Source organism: Rhinopithecus roxellana, chromosome 11 (assembly GCF_007565055.1).
Source record: "Rhinopithecus roxellana isolate Shanxi Qingling chromosome 11, ASM756505v1, whole genome shotgun sequence".
Classification (NCBI taxonomy): domain Eukaryota; kingdom Metazoa; phylum Chordata; class Mammalia; order Primates; family Cercopithecidae; genus Rhinopithecus; species Rhinopithecus roxellana.
This window is the reverse complement of record NC_044559.1, coordinates 36,976,522-36,993,780: the sequence shown is the minus strand read 5'-3', so window position 1 is coordinate 36,993,780 and position 17,259 is coordinate 36,976,522. Positions and strand designations below refer to the sequence as shown.

Genomic DNA, 17,259 nt, shown 5'->3' with positions numbered 1-17,259 from the left:
TATTTAAAATCTGTAACAGACATTGTAAAAATCTTGAAAAGCACAACTCTAAATCACCAGGCAACACATACCATTGGTTCCAATTGCAATTGAATTATTTGGGAACTTTGGCACATATGTGCACTTCAGTGTTACTGCCACCAAAAAAAAAAAAAAAAAAGAGAGAAAAATCAACGCTCATGATTCACTGAATTTAAGTGTGGACTTTTTCATAGTAAAAGGAGAGAACATTTAACTATGATCTACTTATCATTTCAAAAACAACAAAAACCCATGGCAAAGCCTACATGAGGTAGTGAGCATTTTTATCTTAGAAATTTAGATAACTGGCCCATGGCATTAAAAAAAAAAAAAACAAAAAACTCGGCATTTGAGTTAAAATTCGAGTATTTCTTCACACAGGACCTGTTCTAAGAAAACTTACATGTCACTGGAAAGAACAAAATTTAAAATATCTCTGGGCAACAGAGGCTATAGAAACACAAAGAATTATAAAAGAATGTGCTCGCCAATGCCATTTTCCTAGGCAGATTTTCTAGAGTGAGATTTCCTGACTGTGCACACAGCCAGGTTAAAGAAACTTATGTTTAAACAACTATCTTCCCTGAGTGAAAATACCACTTAGGCCAGATACCACTTCTGCCAAAAATAACCAGAAAGTACCACTTCTGCCAAAAATAACACGGGTTAAAGCTTTTGATGGTGAGAAGAATACAGTGTTTCTGCAAGTCTTTCAAGGGTTTGGTTTCTTGTTCAAGCTAAAACTACTCTGCACCTAATCCCTGAAGGGCAAGAAGGTTGGAATGGAGGTGGGGGGGGGGGGGGGGTGTAGTTTACAGAAGCTAATTTAAAATTATACTGTTGTTTCATATTTGGAAAACAAAAAAATACTAGCTGTTTTCATAGTAGGGCCGGAGAAAGTAAAGCTTGATACTATCTTGGCTGCCATGGCCATGCCAGGTACCCTGATTCTAAACAATCGAGGAAGCATGTAAGAATCTGGAGAGGGAATTGTGTGTTTACCAAAAGGGTTATAGGTTGGAGCTGAAAGAGCGCCTATCGTACACACCCGCCACTCACAGGTGATTTCTCTGAGCAAACCCTTTTAGGCCAGAGAAAAGTCAGATTTAAGCTAAACTCTCCGAATCTCCTTATAACCACTGATCCACCATCAAAAAGCTGAAAAGGAGAGTGTGTGAGACTTAGATGTTCACAGAGCAGCTGGTGCTCTCTGTTGCCAGAGTCCACCCATCACCCTACCTACTTTGGGCGCATCTTCATCCAGGACCCTCCGAAAGCTTCTTTCTTCTCGGACGTTCCTGGGAGACGGCAGCCAGGCTGGGCGTGTTTCTCAAGGTTCGGTGGTCCTCTTCTTCCCAGCCCCTTCCTGGCCTGGCCTCTTGGAGGTGGGATGGGAAGGAGACCACCATTCCATCCCCTGGAGCACAGGCAGAGCCAGCTTCAGGGTTAGGGCTCAGGTCAGGTTCTTGGCAGAGCCTATTTGAGGCCCTGAGCCCAGGAAGTGTTCCACGTGCTGGGCCCAGGTGGCGTCGGGGAAGGGGGCTGGAGAGAAGAGAGAAGTTTAGATCCTCTTCGGTTTTCTCCTTCTCGGTGAGACCTGACGGAGGCCTAGCAGAGCAGTGCCACTGAAAGAAGGCTGGGCCCCAGATGACCACATGGGGACCAAGCCCAGAGCTTGCCAGAGAACGTGCAGGCTTTCCCCAGAAGACTCAGCTATGCCAGAGCTGCCCTTGTCTCAGAGAGCTGACTTTTACTCTAAGTAAGAGCAATTTCTATAACACATGTCCTGTGGCGTAGACCCTCATTATAGCTAGAATCTCAGCTGCTAGGCCTTGTGAGTTTTGCCTTTAATTCTCAGGAACATTCCAAGTGCTCAGCACGCCCTTCACAGAGAACATGCAGGAAAGGTCAGTGCAAATCTGGTGAAGAGGAAAAGAGGGGAAAATGTATTTTGAATGTCAAAATTCAGTAACAAATTTTAGAATCACCTCTTCGATGGAGAGAGGCCTTTTCAAGTTCTTAGTGCTTTTTCCTGTGCGACCATGAAAGGATTAAAAGAAAAACAAAAACAAAAACAAAACAAAACTGCATTTGGCAGTGGGGGTTGGAAGAGCCAATGTTTTTATTTCAATAAAGTCCTGATTAACAGCACATTGTAACATAAAATGTTGGCTTTCTAAAATGGGCTTGAACTTTTACACAATCTGTTTTTAACACTGGCATGCACACCTGCGTACATATATACTGATAGGAGCTCTGGTTCTAATTCTTAATTTCAAAAAATTTTGATAAAACTAAAATGTTAAATGTACACTCTAATGAAAACACTGCTGTAACACCAACCAGATGGCTTGTATTCCTTGGAAAATTCTTTAACGCATTTTGAATTAGAGCAATAACTTCGTTATTTAAAGAACTCCCTCTAATGGTCGATAAAGGCAGCACTTTGACCCAATGCCGTTTCCCTAATTTGCCTAATGGTAAGAAGCACTGAGGAGCTTATTAAGAGTACTGCTCTCCAGGGCCTACCCCAGTGTTTCTGAATCTAAATCTCTAGAGGTCAAAGTGGGAATCTGCCCGAACCCAAGCAATTCCTGTAATCAGGTAAATTTCAAACTCACCCTAGTGTATGAAAAATGGGTTTTGAAACTTGACATTTAAAAAGAGCATAGACGGGTAGAAATAGTTCCTTTGATCAGTCTTTTTTTAAAAGTTTTTTTAAAAAGATTTTAAAATCTTTTTAAAATATAAGACACCTTTCAAATCATAGTTTTATCTTCACTGAAAAAAATGTATCATGTATAACCACAAAATGTAAGCACTGACCCTGTCTTGCCTAATTTGTATGTGAAAGGTGATAATTGATGCTCTTGTCTCAATGTCATCAGTCAGTAATTTTATGAAATACTCTCCTAAAACTGTATAGATTTAAGAAGAGTTTAAGTCTTTATTGACCAAATGTCAAATTCGTTTCATAGAAATCCCTGTATCTTAGAAATACAGGAACTTAAGTTATTCAGGGAGTCTTTTTGAAAAACCTGATTGACCTTTACCTATGATGAAAAGATGGATGAAAATTAATAGGTGGATTCATAAAACAACTGGTAGAAAAAGAGTGGCCCGGTGTCCCCACAGTTGTTAATGCCAGCTATGCTGCATCAAGGTCCCAGTGTGGGAGCTTTTTGTGTGTTACCATCTAGCCTCGCAATGCCTCGAAAGGTGGGCACCATTGCCGCCCTTTACAGATGGAAGGCTGAGTTTCAAAGGTGAAACGCACCCAACATCACACACCTGAAAGCTGGGTCCAGTGCCTGTTTTCCAGCCTATGTGCCAGTGTGCGCCCTAAATGACCTTATGCCATGAACTGCAGCCATACAGTCACCTCTATCTTACTGCAGCCAAAAGAAAATGAGATGTTGGGAAGTAAAGCAAGGATCAATTACCTTTTTAAACATGTCCTATTTGAAGTTTTCCTATTGAACACTATAGTATATGGCATCTCTGTGTATCACTAAAATGCATTTTCATTTAAAGCAATTATGAGAATCCTAATCCTCTTAAAATTTATTAGCTGAATCTGTATGTGCAAATTCTTTTCCAATAGGAATTTTCTAGTTCAAATAGAATCCCCAGGTTAATTTTTAAAACTCCATTGTATTTAACCAATTTATTTTTTCATATTTGGTAGAATAAAACATCCTAAAATCTAAGGAATTTTTCAAAGTCATTCTAAACTGAAATGTTTACAACTCCATTAAGGTTAGTTTTCAAGAGAATCAGCCATGTAACTGAGAAATTCTGGGAAAGTATCTGCATATTTGTGTGGTTTTATTTAAAAAAAAAATGAAAACATCCAAATTTAAAGTGTCTGGAATGTAGGGGGAAAACCAAGACACAGACTCAAAGTGATTATCCTTGATGTCTTTTCAATCCACTTCACTTGAGGGCAAAGAATTTATTGCCAGTAAAAAGCTTTGATAAGTTGAGAATTAATTGCATAATTAGCCACAGAGTTAGCAATATTTGGCCCAGAAAGGTATAGTATGACTTTAAGTTAACATTGCATTGTCTCATAATCCTCTACAATTTGAATTTTCAAGTTTTAAGAACCCAGTGGGATTTGAGGTGAATAAAACTTGATAATTCTTCCACAGTAATACCATCTGCTTAGCCTCCCTAAAAATACAGCTGATATAGATTTTACATCTAAATCTGTATGTTTTTGTATTTTTATTATGTATGCTTTCTCTTGTGACAATTGTTAGAGAATTAAATACATTGGGCCATCACTTTTAAAAAATGATTATATCTTTGCAATCACTAGTTATATCAATTTATTTTTTAATGGGAGAAGTCAACATTTAAAGGGTCCAAAAGAAGCTAATAAAATTACTTGATTGTTTTTAGGAGACATTTACAAACTTAGCTCATTCCTTTACTGAGAGAGAAAATATCATAGGGAAGTAGAAACAACCAGTGGCCTCCCCCTCCAAAAACCCCCACAGATTATAGATAAAATTACTAAAATTACTCTAAGAATTTGTCTTATTTTTAATGTATGGAAAATAGCAAAATTATCATGCCAACATGAGGAATATATACTATAATTCATAAATGCCTAATTATCAAAATAATGACATAGTCATGGTAAGATGCAACCTAGCAATCTTATATAAGATACAACTACATATTGTATAATCATTCCTGTTATATATTACATTCAATCCTCATCAAATTAAGCTATGTAGAGATGGCATTATGAAATAAACATTTAATATCACAATAGGGTCGTAGTCTGCTACTGTACAACCATGGCATGCAAGTAACTATGCATTAGCTGTAAACAGTAAGGTGTCATTACCTTCCAGAAATCCAAAGAATGTGAAAAGTACATATATAGTACTAAACATCAATTGTATTTAAATGACCTTCATATTTAACAAAGCTATATCATATACAGCAGCTTTGGAGATTTCTGTCACTGTTATACATATCTTGTCGTCACCCTGAAGTTAGGAAACTGCATTTCCTAACTATATCTGTTAATGCTACTGAGCTTTAGTGAACTGTGGTCAGTGTTAGGATGTAAATGATTCTATGTTCTAATGTGAAGTCTGTTTTATTTTTCCTTTCTGCCGTAATTCAGAATTTTGAGTCATTAAGAGTATGCTGACTGTGGGCAACCATGATCATATTTTCTAAACCACAGACTTTTTCTCATTACAGGGATGTGCTCACGTTAGGAGGAAGACTCTGTTGATGCTTGCCAGCCAGTGCTCTTCTCTACTTGTATTGTAAGCGGAACAGTTGGCAGGAAGGAACTCAGGTCATCTTGAGAGACGTTGCCTCTAAAATACGTTTTGTAACATTTGTAAAAGGTAGTTAAAATCTAGCAGCTAGGAGAGGAAGGGCAAAGAAAGATTCATTCTTATAAAAATGCAGATGGATCATTTAGGTCTGATCCAATGATTCTTAGGCAACTAAAAATTATCATACTGGAGCAGAAGCTTGTATGCTGTAAAATAACCATTTCGGCTCTCTTCAGGTCGTGGCATTGGAGGCTGTTTTTGGAAGGAGGGAAACAACTGATTGCTGGACAGGTTTTTCCATGCTCTATCAGCTCTGATAATGAGTTAGGCAGTTGGCATGGATGACGGGAATGTCCTCTACACTGAGCATTCTAATAAACCTCCTGTGAAGTTGCACAGAATGAGTTGAACTCATTCTGATCTGCATTCCAGTTAGATGGAAAGCGGTCACATTCTCAGACTGAGTTTGGACACGATATGGTCATGTGAAATATTTAAATACATTACCTACATCCTACTGCATCAAAATCTTGCCTTCACATTTACAACGAGATAAAAGAGCATTTAAAGCCATTGCAATGTGTTCATTCCCTATTCATATATAGGTGATTCAAGTTTGCTTATGAGGCAAAAACTGTACAATTCTCATCATTCAGGCATTAAAAAATGTCTTTAAAGTCTTGGGATATAAACAGTTGATTTATATGAATTACATATTTTTCATCTTCATTAAGAAACGATATACATCTTTTTCCAGAGTAGTTTAATGTTAGCTATAATAAGCCTAAGATAGTGGTAAAAACGGACTTTATCACCTGTGACCATCAATACTTTTATAAAACTCATGAACAATCTTTGGCCACCTGGGTCACTGCCCATTTGGAAGGAAACTGTACTCAGGCTCGGGATGATGCAGAGATTTGCCTCCATAAAATCCGAGGCCATAGAACAGCGTTACAGAAGCCCAGAGTAAAACAGTACAGAATATACAGGAGCGGTTTCCATTTCTCAGACACAAGTTCCTTGACGTGTTGAAAGGTGTTTTCGATTCCGGACTCCAGAAGTCTTATCTTTACTATCTGAAGCTTTCTGTTGTGAAATATCTATTAGGGCACTGGCAATTGCAAGGCCTGGAAGAAAAGAGAAAAGCATTTAAATGCTTGCTTAGACATTTCTGGGATGGCAACAGTGGTGGTGAAGGACCCTGTTTGTTAGTGCTTTTCAGTTAGTCATCACACGTTTGGCTGTTACTGGAAGTTTTCAAGTAGTTTGCCCTTTACCTAATATGTTTCTTGACTTGGGCATGTGAACTTCACAAAGGAAGAAGAACAAAGATCTAAGAAAGTTAACTGACTCTGACTTGGAACAATCAAATCAGTGTTTGACAAATTATCACATCTAGTTGTGCATATGACCCTAAGCCTTCCTCTCTATGTCTGAACACAAGTTTGCTGTGGAGGTACTAGAAATTTTCAATGTTACTATTTTTTTTTGGAACAAAACTAGTCATGTTAAGATTTTTAAAAACATTTCAAGCAGTTTTAGGTTTACAGAAAAATTGAACCAACGTTGAGATAAAATTACCAACTAAAGTCCATCACTTAAATTACGGTTTACTCTTTCTGTTGCATAGTTCTGTTGGTTTTGACAACTGCATAATGCAGGGTATCCACCATTAAAGTATCATACAAAATAGTTTCACTGCCCTAAAATACCCCCGGCACTTCACCAATTTATCCTTCTCTTTTGCCAAGTCTCTGGCAACCACTGATCTTTCTTTAATGTCTCTGTAGTTTAGCCTTTTCCAGAATGTTGTATGGTTGGAATCACACAGTACATAGCCTTTCAGATGGTCTCCTTTCACTTACAAATATGTATTTAACATAGCTCCATCTCTCTTTTTTTGGTTTGATAACTCATTTCCTCTTATTGCTGAATTATATTCCATTGTGCGGATGTGCCATAGTTTGTTTATGCACTCCCTACTGAAGGACATCTTGATTGTCCTTGCTTTCAATTTTTGGTAATTGTGAATAAAGCTGTTAAAAACATCTGTGTGCAGGTTTTTATGTGAACATAACATTTCAATTCATAAGTACCTAGGAGCCTGATTGCTGGATAATATGGTAAGCTTATGTTTTCATTTAGTAAAAAAAAAATTGCCAAACTGTATTTCACAGTGGCTGTGCCATTGTGTATTTCCACCAGCAATGAATGAGTTTTTATTGCTTCACAACCTCACCAGCATTTGTTGTTGTCAGTGTTTTCGGGGTTAGCCATTCTAATAGGTGTGTAGCAGTATCTTACGGTTGTTTAAATTTGCAGTTCTCTAATGACATATGATGCTGAGCAACTCTTGATATATTTCTTTGCCAAATGTATATCTTCTTTAGTGAGGTGCCTGTTCAGATATTTTGTCTGTTTTTAATTGGGTTGTTTGTTTTCTTTCTGTTGAGTTTTAAGAGTTCTTTGAAGATTTTGGATAACAGTTCTTTACCAGATATGTGTTTTGTAAATATTTTCTCCCAGTCTATGGCTTGTCTTTTCATTCTCACTAACTGTTTTAAAAAGTATAAAAGCACTCCATGGATAGAGTTATGCTATGTACAAATGGACATGGAAGAAAGATCACTTGACATTTAGCTGACAAGTGTCTTAAGTATTAGAAACGGACCTTGAGTATCATTAACCGAATGTGACCACAAATGCAGAGCTGTAGCTATCATAGGTAATTTAAAAAGTATATTGTTTAATTATGTTGATCTGCTTTGTTATATTGTTTGTTCAATGATGGTCAGGAACACTTGGTAAGATGCTCAGGGATAGTAAATTTATATTTAAATTTATAGAAGCAATGGCTCAACCAGATAATTTGGCTTATCATAGCTACATATGAATCATTTTCATATATGTTGAGTCCCATGTAATTCTTGAGTAAAACCAAATGTATCAAATCACCATACTAAATCATGAGGCCAGACTGTTTGGCCTTGCTTAAGAAAAGGCCACAAAAGGACTTTTGGCTTATTTTCCTTTCTCCAAGGTCTTGAAGACCTGATTTTGAATTGAGCTGACCTCTACATGTTACTCTTAGAGGAAGATCATTTTCAGATCTTATCCTACATAGAATATCATTGAATTATTTTATTCCTGTGGGTCGGTTAATTCTAGGTAAGATTCACGTATTTCCTGGCAGGAACAGAATTCAGAGATTGATGGACAGAAAGAAATGCCAGTAAAGGGACGTGGGGACGGTAAGAGGAAAGCAAACTAGCCTAATGCAGTGTTGTGGGAGTCAAGGGAGGGCCAAGCCCAAGGAGTCTGTAAAAAGTGGCAAACGGGCCAGCAGGGTAAGGCCTGTGGCAAAGGCCATTAGACTTCCTCAGAGAAGATTCTGGTGATCTTTGAGTCATTTCTGTATCTAACTGAGGATGGAAGCCTGAAAGTTAAGCAAGGAATGGAGTGACGGGAAGTGCGGCCAGCAGGCGTTAAGTTCCATGTTTAAGATGCTTAGCAAGGGAAGAGATAAGTAAGCTTATCTACCTAACGGAAGTAGCAGGGTCAGATGGAATATATGTGGATGCATGGGATTATGTAAGTGTATTATTTAAAGGAAAAGGGAGCCTTGGGTACATTTGAAAACAGAAGAGAAGAGATTTGTGGAGAAGGAGAAATTTATGGTGTTAGCAAGGAAAGAAATTACAAAATTACAATAAGCATTGGCTAACCTGATAAATTTACAGATTTACCTTGTAAGGGTTGCTGTTAAGTAATTTGCTCTTTCAGGATATTAAATATCATCCTGAATTTTTTAGAGTTATTACAAGTTCAAAGTTCAAATAAAAACTGTTTTCTTGACCTTTGAAGAGCACATGGGAACTTCTGAAGAGTCCAATATAGATGTTTTATTACACTTATTCTGTGGTAGTTAATAATTATTTCATTATTTGTTTAATTAATGGAGCCGAAGGACCTTGTTATTATTTTTAAAATCACAGATTGTGGTGGTGCTAACTAAGAGTTCAAGCTGACCATAAGTTTCCACTGATCTTCTGGCATACTTGTGTCATTATTTACAGCTTCCTGCTATTTTATTCCTGGCACCAACTAACCCAGAGACAGCCAAGCATGACAAATAATATATGTCTCCTTTAATGTGGACAGAGACTACTTACACTAATTTCAATGATCACAACATCCAAATATGAAATCATGTTATTCATCAAACTACTGCATGATGTAGTCCAAATAAGCTCTGAAAAAATAATACTTTCCATTTACATATGAATGCAAACGTTTTCGTTAAAGAAGATATATCATCAGGAGAGGAGTAAACAGTTTGAGTTGCCAAAACAGGAAATTCTATGCTAATTCAAAACTGCCACTGTATCGCTGTATTTCATGAAGTCCAGAACCTAATTGAAGCAATGTCTCTCACAACATGTCCTGGGTTTTCTAATGATTCTGAAACTTGGAAACACATTCAGTTGAAAATCATAAATCATATTTCAGTTCTTAATTTACAAATAAAATTGCAAATCATACTTATTTTTAATTTGACAGCTTTTTGTCATTTCTTATGAAAATGTATCAACTGCATTTTCAGATCTGCGTAAATGGCAATGTGTATGTAGAAAGACTTGCACTTCTCTAGGCAGAGATATTTAAGTGTTAACCATGGTGCACTCACAGAGAACACTCAGGACCACTTGCCCAAAGTCTTGTCTGCCCATTTGATGGGCCAAACGATGTTTCATTTGGCTTAGGTCCTTTACTGGACCCCACCGCTTGTGGCCCATCATGAGTTACTCTTCTTTATAAATCTTGTAATTTAATTATGAACAGGATAATAATCATAATAACTGCATTTATATGTGTGTGTGCCTTAAATACCAAGTTATTACCACTTTTGCATTTCTTCATGTTAAATATAAGGTGAACCTTAAAAAAAATCAGAAGTTGCTACATTCTCGTTCAACCTACAAGAGAACCTAGATACAAGAATGAAAAAAAGAAGACAAAGCCCCTATCTTATTGAATTCGATAGTGTGTATGGAAGACTCACTAAAAGAGAGAGAGAGAGAGAGAAAGAGAAAGTAATCTCTGTCATTGCCTTTCAGCACACTTTGTTATTGTAGGGAATCTAATTTTCTTAATTGATAAAAAGAAAAGCCAAGTCAACAGGTTTTTCACAAAGACAGTATTACCTCCCCCATCCCCTAAATGTAGCAGTTATATTCTGGTAAGATACTGAAAATAAGGATAATGGCCAGACCATGTATAAATAGAATTCTGACCCACAACTTGCGGCAACCTGCTCAGGAAACCAAGCTATGATCTGCAATAATCAGCCCAGGAAGCCAGCTTGCTATGTTGACTTGTAAGAAGTCAGACTGCTATCTCTAGTAATAACCCACGAAGTTAAACTGTAATCCCTGTCATGAATGGCCCCAAATGGCCAGGACTTGATTAATAAATAACAGCTTCCCTAATTTGTGTCCTCACTTCCAGCCAGAGGAAGCCAAATATGTACCCCTAACCATGTAGTATGCCCCACTTCTAGTTAGCCTGTCTACAGCTCCCACAAGCCAACAGCCTCTAATCAGGGCACACCTGAAGCTTCCCTTTTTTCACGATAAAGCTTTCCCACTCCTGCCTATCTGTGAGTCTCCGCCAAAACACAAGTGAAAGTGGTTGACTCTCTTGCTATAGCAAACTCTGAATACACAGCTTTTGCTTATTTTCATTTGCTTGGTCTTGGTTTATTTTCACACTGGCAGTAAAGACATAAGGGTCGTTTGCGATCTTTTCTGGGTTTTAAAAAAGATACGTATCAATAAAATAAAAGCAACCTATCAATAGGTTCTTCGTGTTGCCATTTTCAGCACACACTTTCTCTTGACTTTCCTGAGAATTTTTCCCAGTAAGAGGTCTTCTGGGGATGATCCCGCACTCCTTGTGCCATAGGAGGAAGTGCTTCCTCCTAGTCAGATGCTGGGCAGTGGCCCATGCTGCATGCCGCTAGAGTTCCATTAAAATCAGGTCACTCCAGAAGATCATTTTTCAAAACGTCACACAAATCATCTGATGAAATTCACTTACTGTGTTCTCTAGGCCTAGCACAGTTCCGTGTTATCAAAGCAATACAATTAACTGGGGGAACAATTCATTATTTTAGACTGGTGGTCCAAAGGAATTTCATTTACCATGTAAAGATGATGCACAGATGCTGCAGGCTAGCAGGATTTACATAAAAATATATCAGTAGATTAAAAAAATGCTGGGGTTTCAATAGTTATTATAAGCTTTACCTTTTTGTACTTTTAGTGCTTAAACACCAGACACTATGACATTTAGATGATTAAAATAGGAAGTATAAACCGCATAGGAAGGAACATACCATCCCTCTGTTTCCTATTCCATTATCCATGGTCTCTTGGTGTTTCAAACTGGTCCTTGCTAACAGAGAGTCGCCCCAGTGGCTGCTCTTGTTCACCCAGGGCAGGATAAGCCCTAAAGGAAGCAGGCTCCTTCAGGACCATAGTAATTTCCCTCAGAAAATGGGCACAACTCAGTGGTCCCTGGGTTGGATGCCAAGAGTTACCACAGCTATTTTTAAAGCTTATTTTTAATTGACAAATAATTGTGGATATTTATGTGATACAGTGTGGTGTTTTGACCTATGTATACGTTGTGGAAAGATTCAATCAAGCTAATCAACATATCCATCACCTCTCCAATTTACCATCTTTTTTTTGTGGTGAGAATGTTAAAAATCTATTCTTTTAGTAGTTTTGAAATATGTAATACATTGTTATTAACTGTGGTCACCATGTAGTGCAACAGATCATTAAAACTTACTCCTCCAGTCTAACTGGAGTTTGTACCCTTAGATCAACACCTTCCTTTTCACCATCCCTCCCCCTTCCCCTAGCCTCTGGTAATTAGCTTCCTACTCTGAATTTCTGAGATCACTTTGTTAGATTCTACATATAAGTGAAGTCATACAGTATTTGTCTTTCCGTACCTGGCTTATTTCACTTAACGTAATATGCTCCAGTTCCATTCATGTGTTGCAAATGACAGAATTTCCTTCTTTTTAAGGCTGTATAATATTCCATTGTTTATAAAGACCACATTCCCTTTATTTATTTTTTCCCTTTATCCATTGATGGACATATAGCTGCTTCTATATCTGTACTATTGTGAATAATGCTGAAATGAATGTGGGAGTACCCCACAGCTATGTTGTAAATAAGTAGAACATACACCAAAATCAGACCTTCACTTGCAACCTTAGGAAAAAACAATATATGACTCCTGAAATTTAAGAATTTTATTTATCTTTAAACATGTGAAAACATGACCTGAAGAGACAGCAATGTAAATAACAGCTAAATAATTAAATGGTAAACATGTCTTTTTAAACCACTAAATTTGCAATGAAAACCACCAAGGAGAAACATCAGGAATTTAGTTATTGTTAGCAAAACTCTAGTTTTCCCTAATGGAAGTGAAATGGTAATAGTAGACTTCAGCAGTAACAATCTAATCATAAAATTACTGATGTGTGTTTTTTACAATTATGCAGAACAATTAATAAGTACAGTAATAAAATACTGCACATCAAATGAAATTGCCTTGGAAAGAACATTCCCACTCTATATACAAACATAGCACCTCCATTTTACATTTGAACAAAAGCCTCAGAAAAGTCATTCATTTTGAAATGCTCTCCTCCGAAGTCTGTGTAAAAGCAGGCACCACTATATATTTTAATTTTCCAGGAAAACAGCTTCATTAGGCGTGAAAGGTTAATTGTAGGTTTAAGTGGAGTTCAGGGAATGGTGCCGGGTCTGTAGTGAATTGTACAGTCTGCTTCAGGACGACTGAATGAGTGCTATAAACTGTTTGCCCTGCCGAAATGTTTTACTACCTCATTTACTATCTGTCTTCTTTTACTGCTTGTATTTGTAGTTCTTCTAAACCTTTAATGGCTACAGTTTTATTTCACTGTAATCAGATTTAAATGGAAATACCATGCTGGGATGTTTAAATGTTTTTCCTCTGATCGTATATAGCTACATACTACTGATCAGAGTCTTGGCTATCCTTCACATGATTAAGAAAGTGACTTTGGGAAACTTTGATGTTACATAGACTCTAACTATTGTGCAGACTTAATTTAACATTCAGTGTGGCCACCCTCGCCAATATGCAACTAAGGCTGGATGCATAATTAGAAAATATGCATTTCCATTTTCATTTATCTGTTGGAAGGCCAGCACAAGTGAAGTCATTATTAGGCTAAACTCCAAAGGTGACACTGTTGAACAAAAATGGAAAAACTTCAAGTGCCGAAGACACTGGAATGACAAATGCACTAGTCATACTTGTCTGATCATTTGAAGAGATATTTCCCCTCACCTACTAAAAACCAGTGACAACTACAGATGCCAATGTTTAAATACAAATGATTATTGTATTCTGATTATAAAATTTTGCTTGGCCTTTAACATATCATAATATTTTACAATTTCATTTAAAGACACACTGTTCAAGTTATAGAAAATGTTATCCTACTCTAGCACCACAGACACCTTATCCAACACTTTCTATAACATTGCTGAGCACTCCCTCACTTTGATACGAATTGTTCTCTCATTGGGTAGAATGTGCTGAGTAAATCATGACCATGACTGTCTCAAATCATTGTTTTTAATGCAAATTCTCACTGTTCTTGGCAAGTGATCTTATCAGTTCTATTTTCTAATTACATACTCAAAAACTTTACTTGGTTTATTTAAAATATTTTGTTGCCATTGATTTTGGAGACACAAACACTTACTAGAATCAGACTTGCAGCTACCTTTCCAGATGATTAAGTAAATTTGGAACTCAAATGGAAATTCCTTCTTTCTAAGTCAAGTGCAGAAATATTTTCTAGTATTTTCTTCTTTCAATTAAAAAACCCCCAACAATTCTGATACTTGACAATCCTTATTGTAAACCCTAGTCATTCTTAATTTAAATGCTTACTGCTCATTGAAGAAATGGAATGATGGTGGTATTGTAATAATGGCTATATTTTATTTTTCATTTGGTAGAGACATTGTATTTCAGTGTTTCTAGTGGAAAAATGTCATTGGCTGCCTTAAGTGAGGTTATGTATGTGAAAGTGTTTTATAAACTATAATGTATTATATAAAATTAGTTAATAATTTCAATAATAATCTGTTACTACCAATAAGAAATCACAGTCAAACTATAAATGCTCAGAAAACTCCAAAGACTTGAGGATTAAAAAATCATTTGAGAAGCAATGATTTCCTGAGCACCTACTATATGCCAGGCACTGCTTTAGTCCCCAAGGATTTAGCAGTGAACAAAACCGATGATATATGAAAGATTCTGTACCTCTTGGAGTTTACATTATAGTGGATCTAGCACATGAATTCTTTTGACCAAGTCATTGTGAGGATTAAATGTAAAAGGGCTTAAAAATGCCTGGTATATATAAGAGTTCAAAAATGGCAATCTTCATCATCATCATCATCGTCATTCTCATTAACATCAAGTGAGAAGCTTGAAGTCAAATAGGAAATAGTAGACAAAACTCTAGGCACTCAAAGATTTTGCCTGTATCTGTAAAAGCATTCATTCATGCAAAAATCAGTATGTCTACCATGGGTTGAAATGCCGTGTAAGGAAAAAATTATTAGAAAGATAGACTCAAAGACAGACAATGCCAATTTACAGCAATATCATCAATGAGGTGATTCTGTATACCGCCCTCAAAGCAGAATTTCTGTGATGCCTGCGATGATGAAAATGAGAATTTGCTCATGCGGAAATACATGACGTATGTGTGCTGTCCACTCATTAGGAAATGCAAAAACAACTGAAAGTGATAAAGGCGAAATAGACGAATGACAACATTCAACAGAGAAAGCATTTGTTTATACTAATATTGCCCATGTCATTGGAAATACTACTAATAATGGACTTTCATCATTTTTCAGAGTTACAAAATACTTTTACATTCATTATCTAGGTTGTTTCTCAAAACTATTCTGTTGAAGTGGGTCAGGAAGCTATTTTTGTCCTGATGTCACAGATGGCCAAAATGAGGCAGGGAGTGGCTAAATGACTAGTTCATGCCCACACAGCTGGTGACAGTGGTGGCACCTGAACCCACGACTCCAGATCCCTTGACCTGCACTCTGCTCATCTGCAGCTAGAAGAAGGAAGTCACTACTTTGGTGCAAATGTCTCCCACATGATTGTGAACTAGAAGAAAAAGAAAAACAAAACTTAGTAGAGATGTGAAATCAGCTATGGTCAAAAACATTGAGTAATTGCTGATAGTAATAAAAACAGTAATGATAATAATACAAAAAACCATGATTGATTCTGTTAACATCAACTGAATGCTTGCAATAAGCCAGGCATTACCCTCACACTATGTATGCATTATTTTGTCAGGATATGCAGTTAGGAGTGGGTGACAATACAGGTTAAATTGAGAAACACGTATTGAGGGCATATTGCACGCAGTGTTGTTGTAGCTGGCTGTTCTCAAAGAACATCAAACTAGGGCTAAGATGCAAGAGCTCCTATATTTGCTGACAATGGTGCAGAGACCAACTCTGTGAAGTAGGCAGAAGCCACGAGGAAAAGAAAGATAGAGGTGTGATCTCTAAGGGGAATGTAGAGGTTGACGATTCCCAAGAGACATGATCTCTGAACTGAGATTTGAATGATGAAGAGGAAGAAGTACACTGGCAGGAGGGGTGTAGTGTGTTCCGGATACTGGAAACTACAAAATCAGCAGCATGGAGAGAAGGAATATTTGAGAAACTTCGGGACATACATTGTAAATGGAATGATAGGAGAATGGTAAGAGAGAAGACAGGAGGTCAGCAGCAAAGGGTCCATAAAGCGGCCTTAGATGTTACACTAGGACTTTGATTTTTAATGTGCAAGGCAGAAAGAGCCATGGAAGGATTTTAAGGAGTAGAGAGGCATAATCAGATTTTTATTTCAAAGAGACAGTGTAGCATGGAGGACAGACTGGAGTAGGGGGTGAGGCTACTATTATTGAAACCAGATAAGAATATGGCAATAAGGAGAGATAAAGGGGATGGACAGGATAGATATTTAGGAGAGAGTACTATGGGAGATAAAACAGGGCACTCTTGAGTACCTGGGTGCATACAATTGGTATTCACAAGCATATGATGGAACAGGAATGGGCAGGGTGTGTGGGAAAGCAGTGGATCATTTGTTTGGCTTCAGACATACTGAATTTGGTAACCTGCAGGTCATTATAGTGGACCTGTCTATTTGGATATGCAGGTGTGAAGCTTAGGAATAAAATCTATGCCAGAGACGCAGAATTGGGAGTAATTACCGTAGATGGAATATGAAGATTTTATAATTATATAGGCGGGGAATGCTAGCTGTTGCAATAGTTAAAGCCTGAAATCTCAAGGGTTTAACAAAATCGAAGTTTGTTTCTCATGACGTAAAGTGTTCCTGAATGGTGGCAGGCTGTCTGGAAGGGGATAGAGAGGAACACAGCTTAGCTCTGGTCTATGGCATTATTTAGGGTCTCAGACCGATGACACTTGTGTCATCTTCAATCCAGGGCATCCACCAATGCCTTGAGCATTGGCATCTACATGGTAGGCAGAAGATGAGCAGGTGGAAAAGGTACCCCCACTCTAAAACACTTTGTTCCCATGCCATTAGCAAGAACTGCTGCCGGGCAACACCTCTCCACCACTCAGCTGGGGCGGGGGTGTGTGTGCAAATCTTGGGTGGAAAACTACCACTCTGCCATTAGAGTGGATGAGGCTTCCCTGGTAGAAAGACTAGAGTAAGAAAGGGAGAAGACCCAGAGGAGGGCTGATGGTGGAGAACACAG

The 17,259-nt window shown here is 37.5% G+C and overlaps 1 protein-coding gene across 1 annotated transcript in view; it reads right to left on the bottom strand.

Annotated features, from left to right (window-relative positions):
• Positions 1–2,111: 2,111 nt before the first annotated feature.
• The window catches only part of ATRNL1 (attractin like 1), an 845,855-nt gene continuing 830,707 nt past the window's right edge, over positions 2,112–17,259 (bottom strand). Inside the window, exon 29 of the mRNA XM_030941431.1 lies at positions 2,112–6,460. Within this exon, the coding sequence (XP_030797291.1) occupies positions 6,339–6,460 (122 nt within the window). The 3' untranslated portion in view covers positions 2,112–6,338. The remainder of the gene's footprint in view (positions 6,461–17,259) is intronic.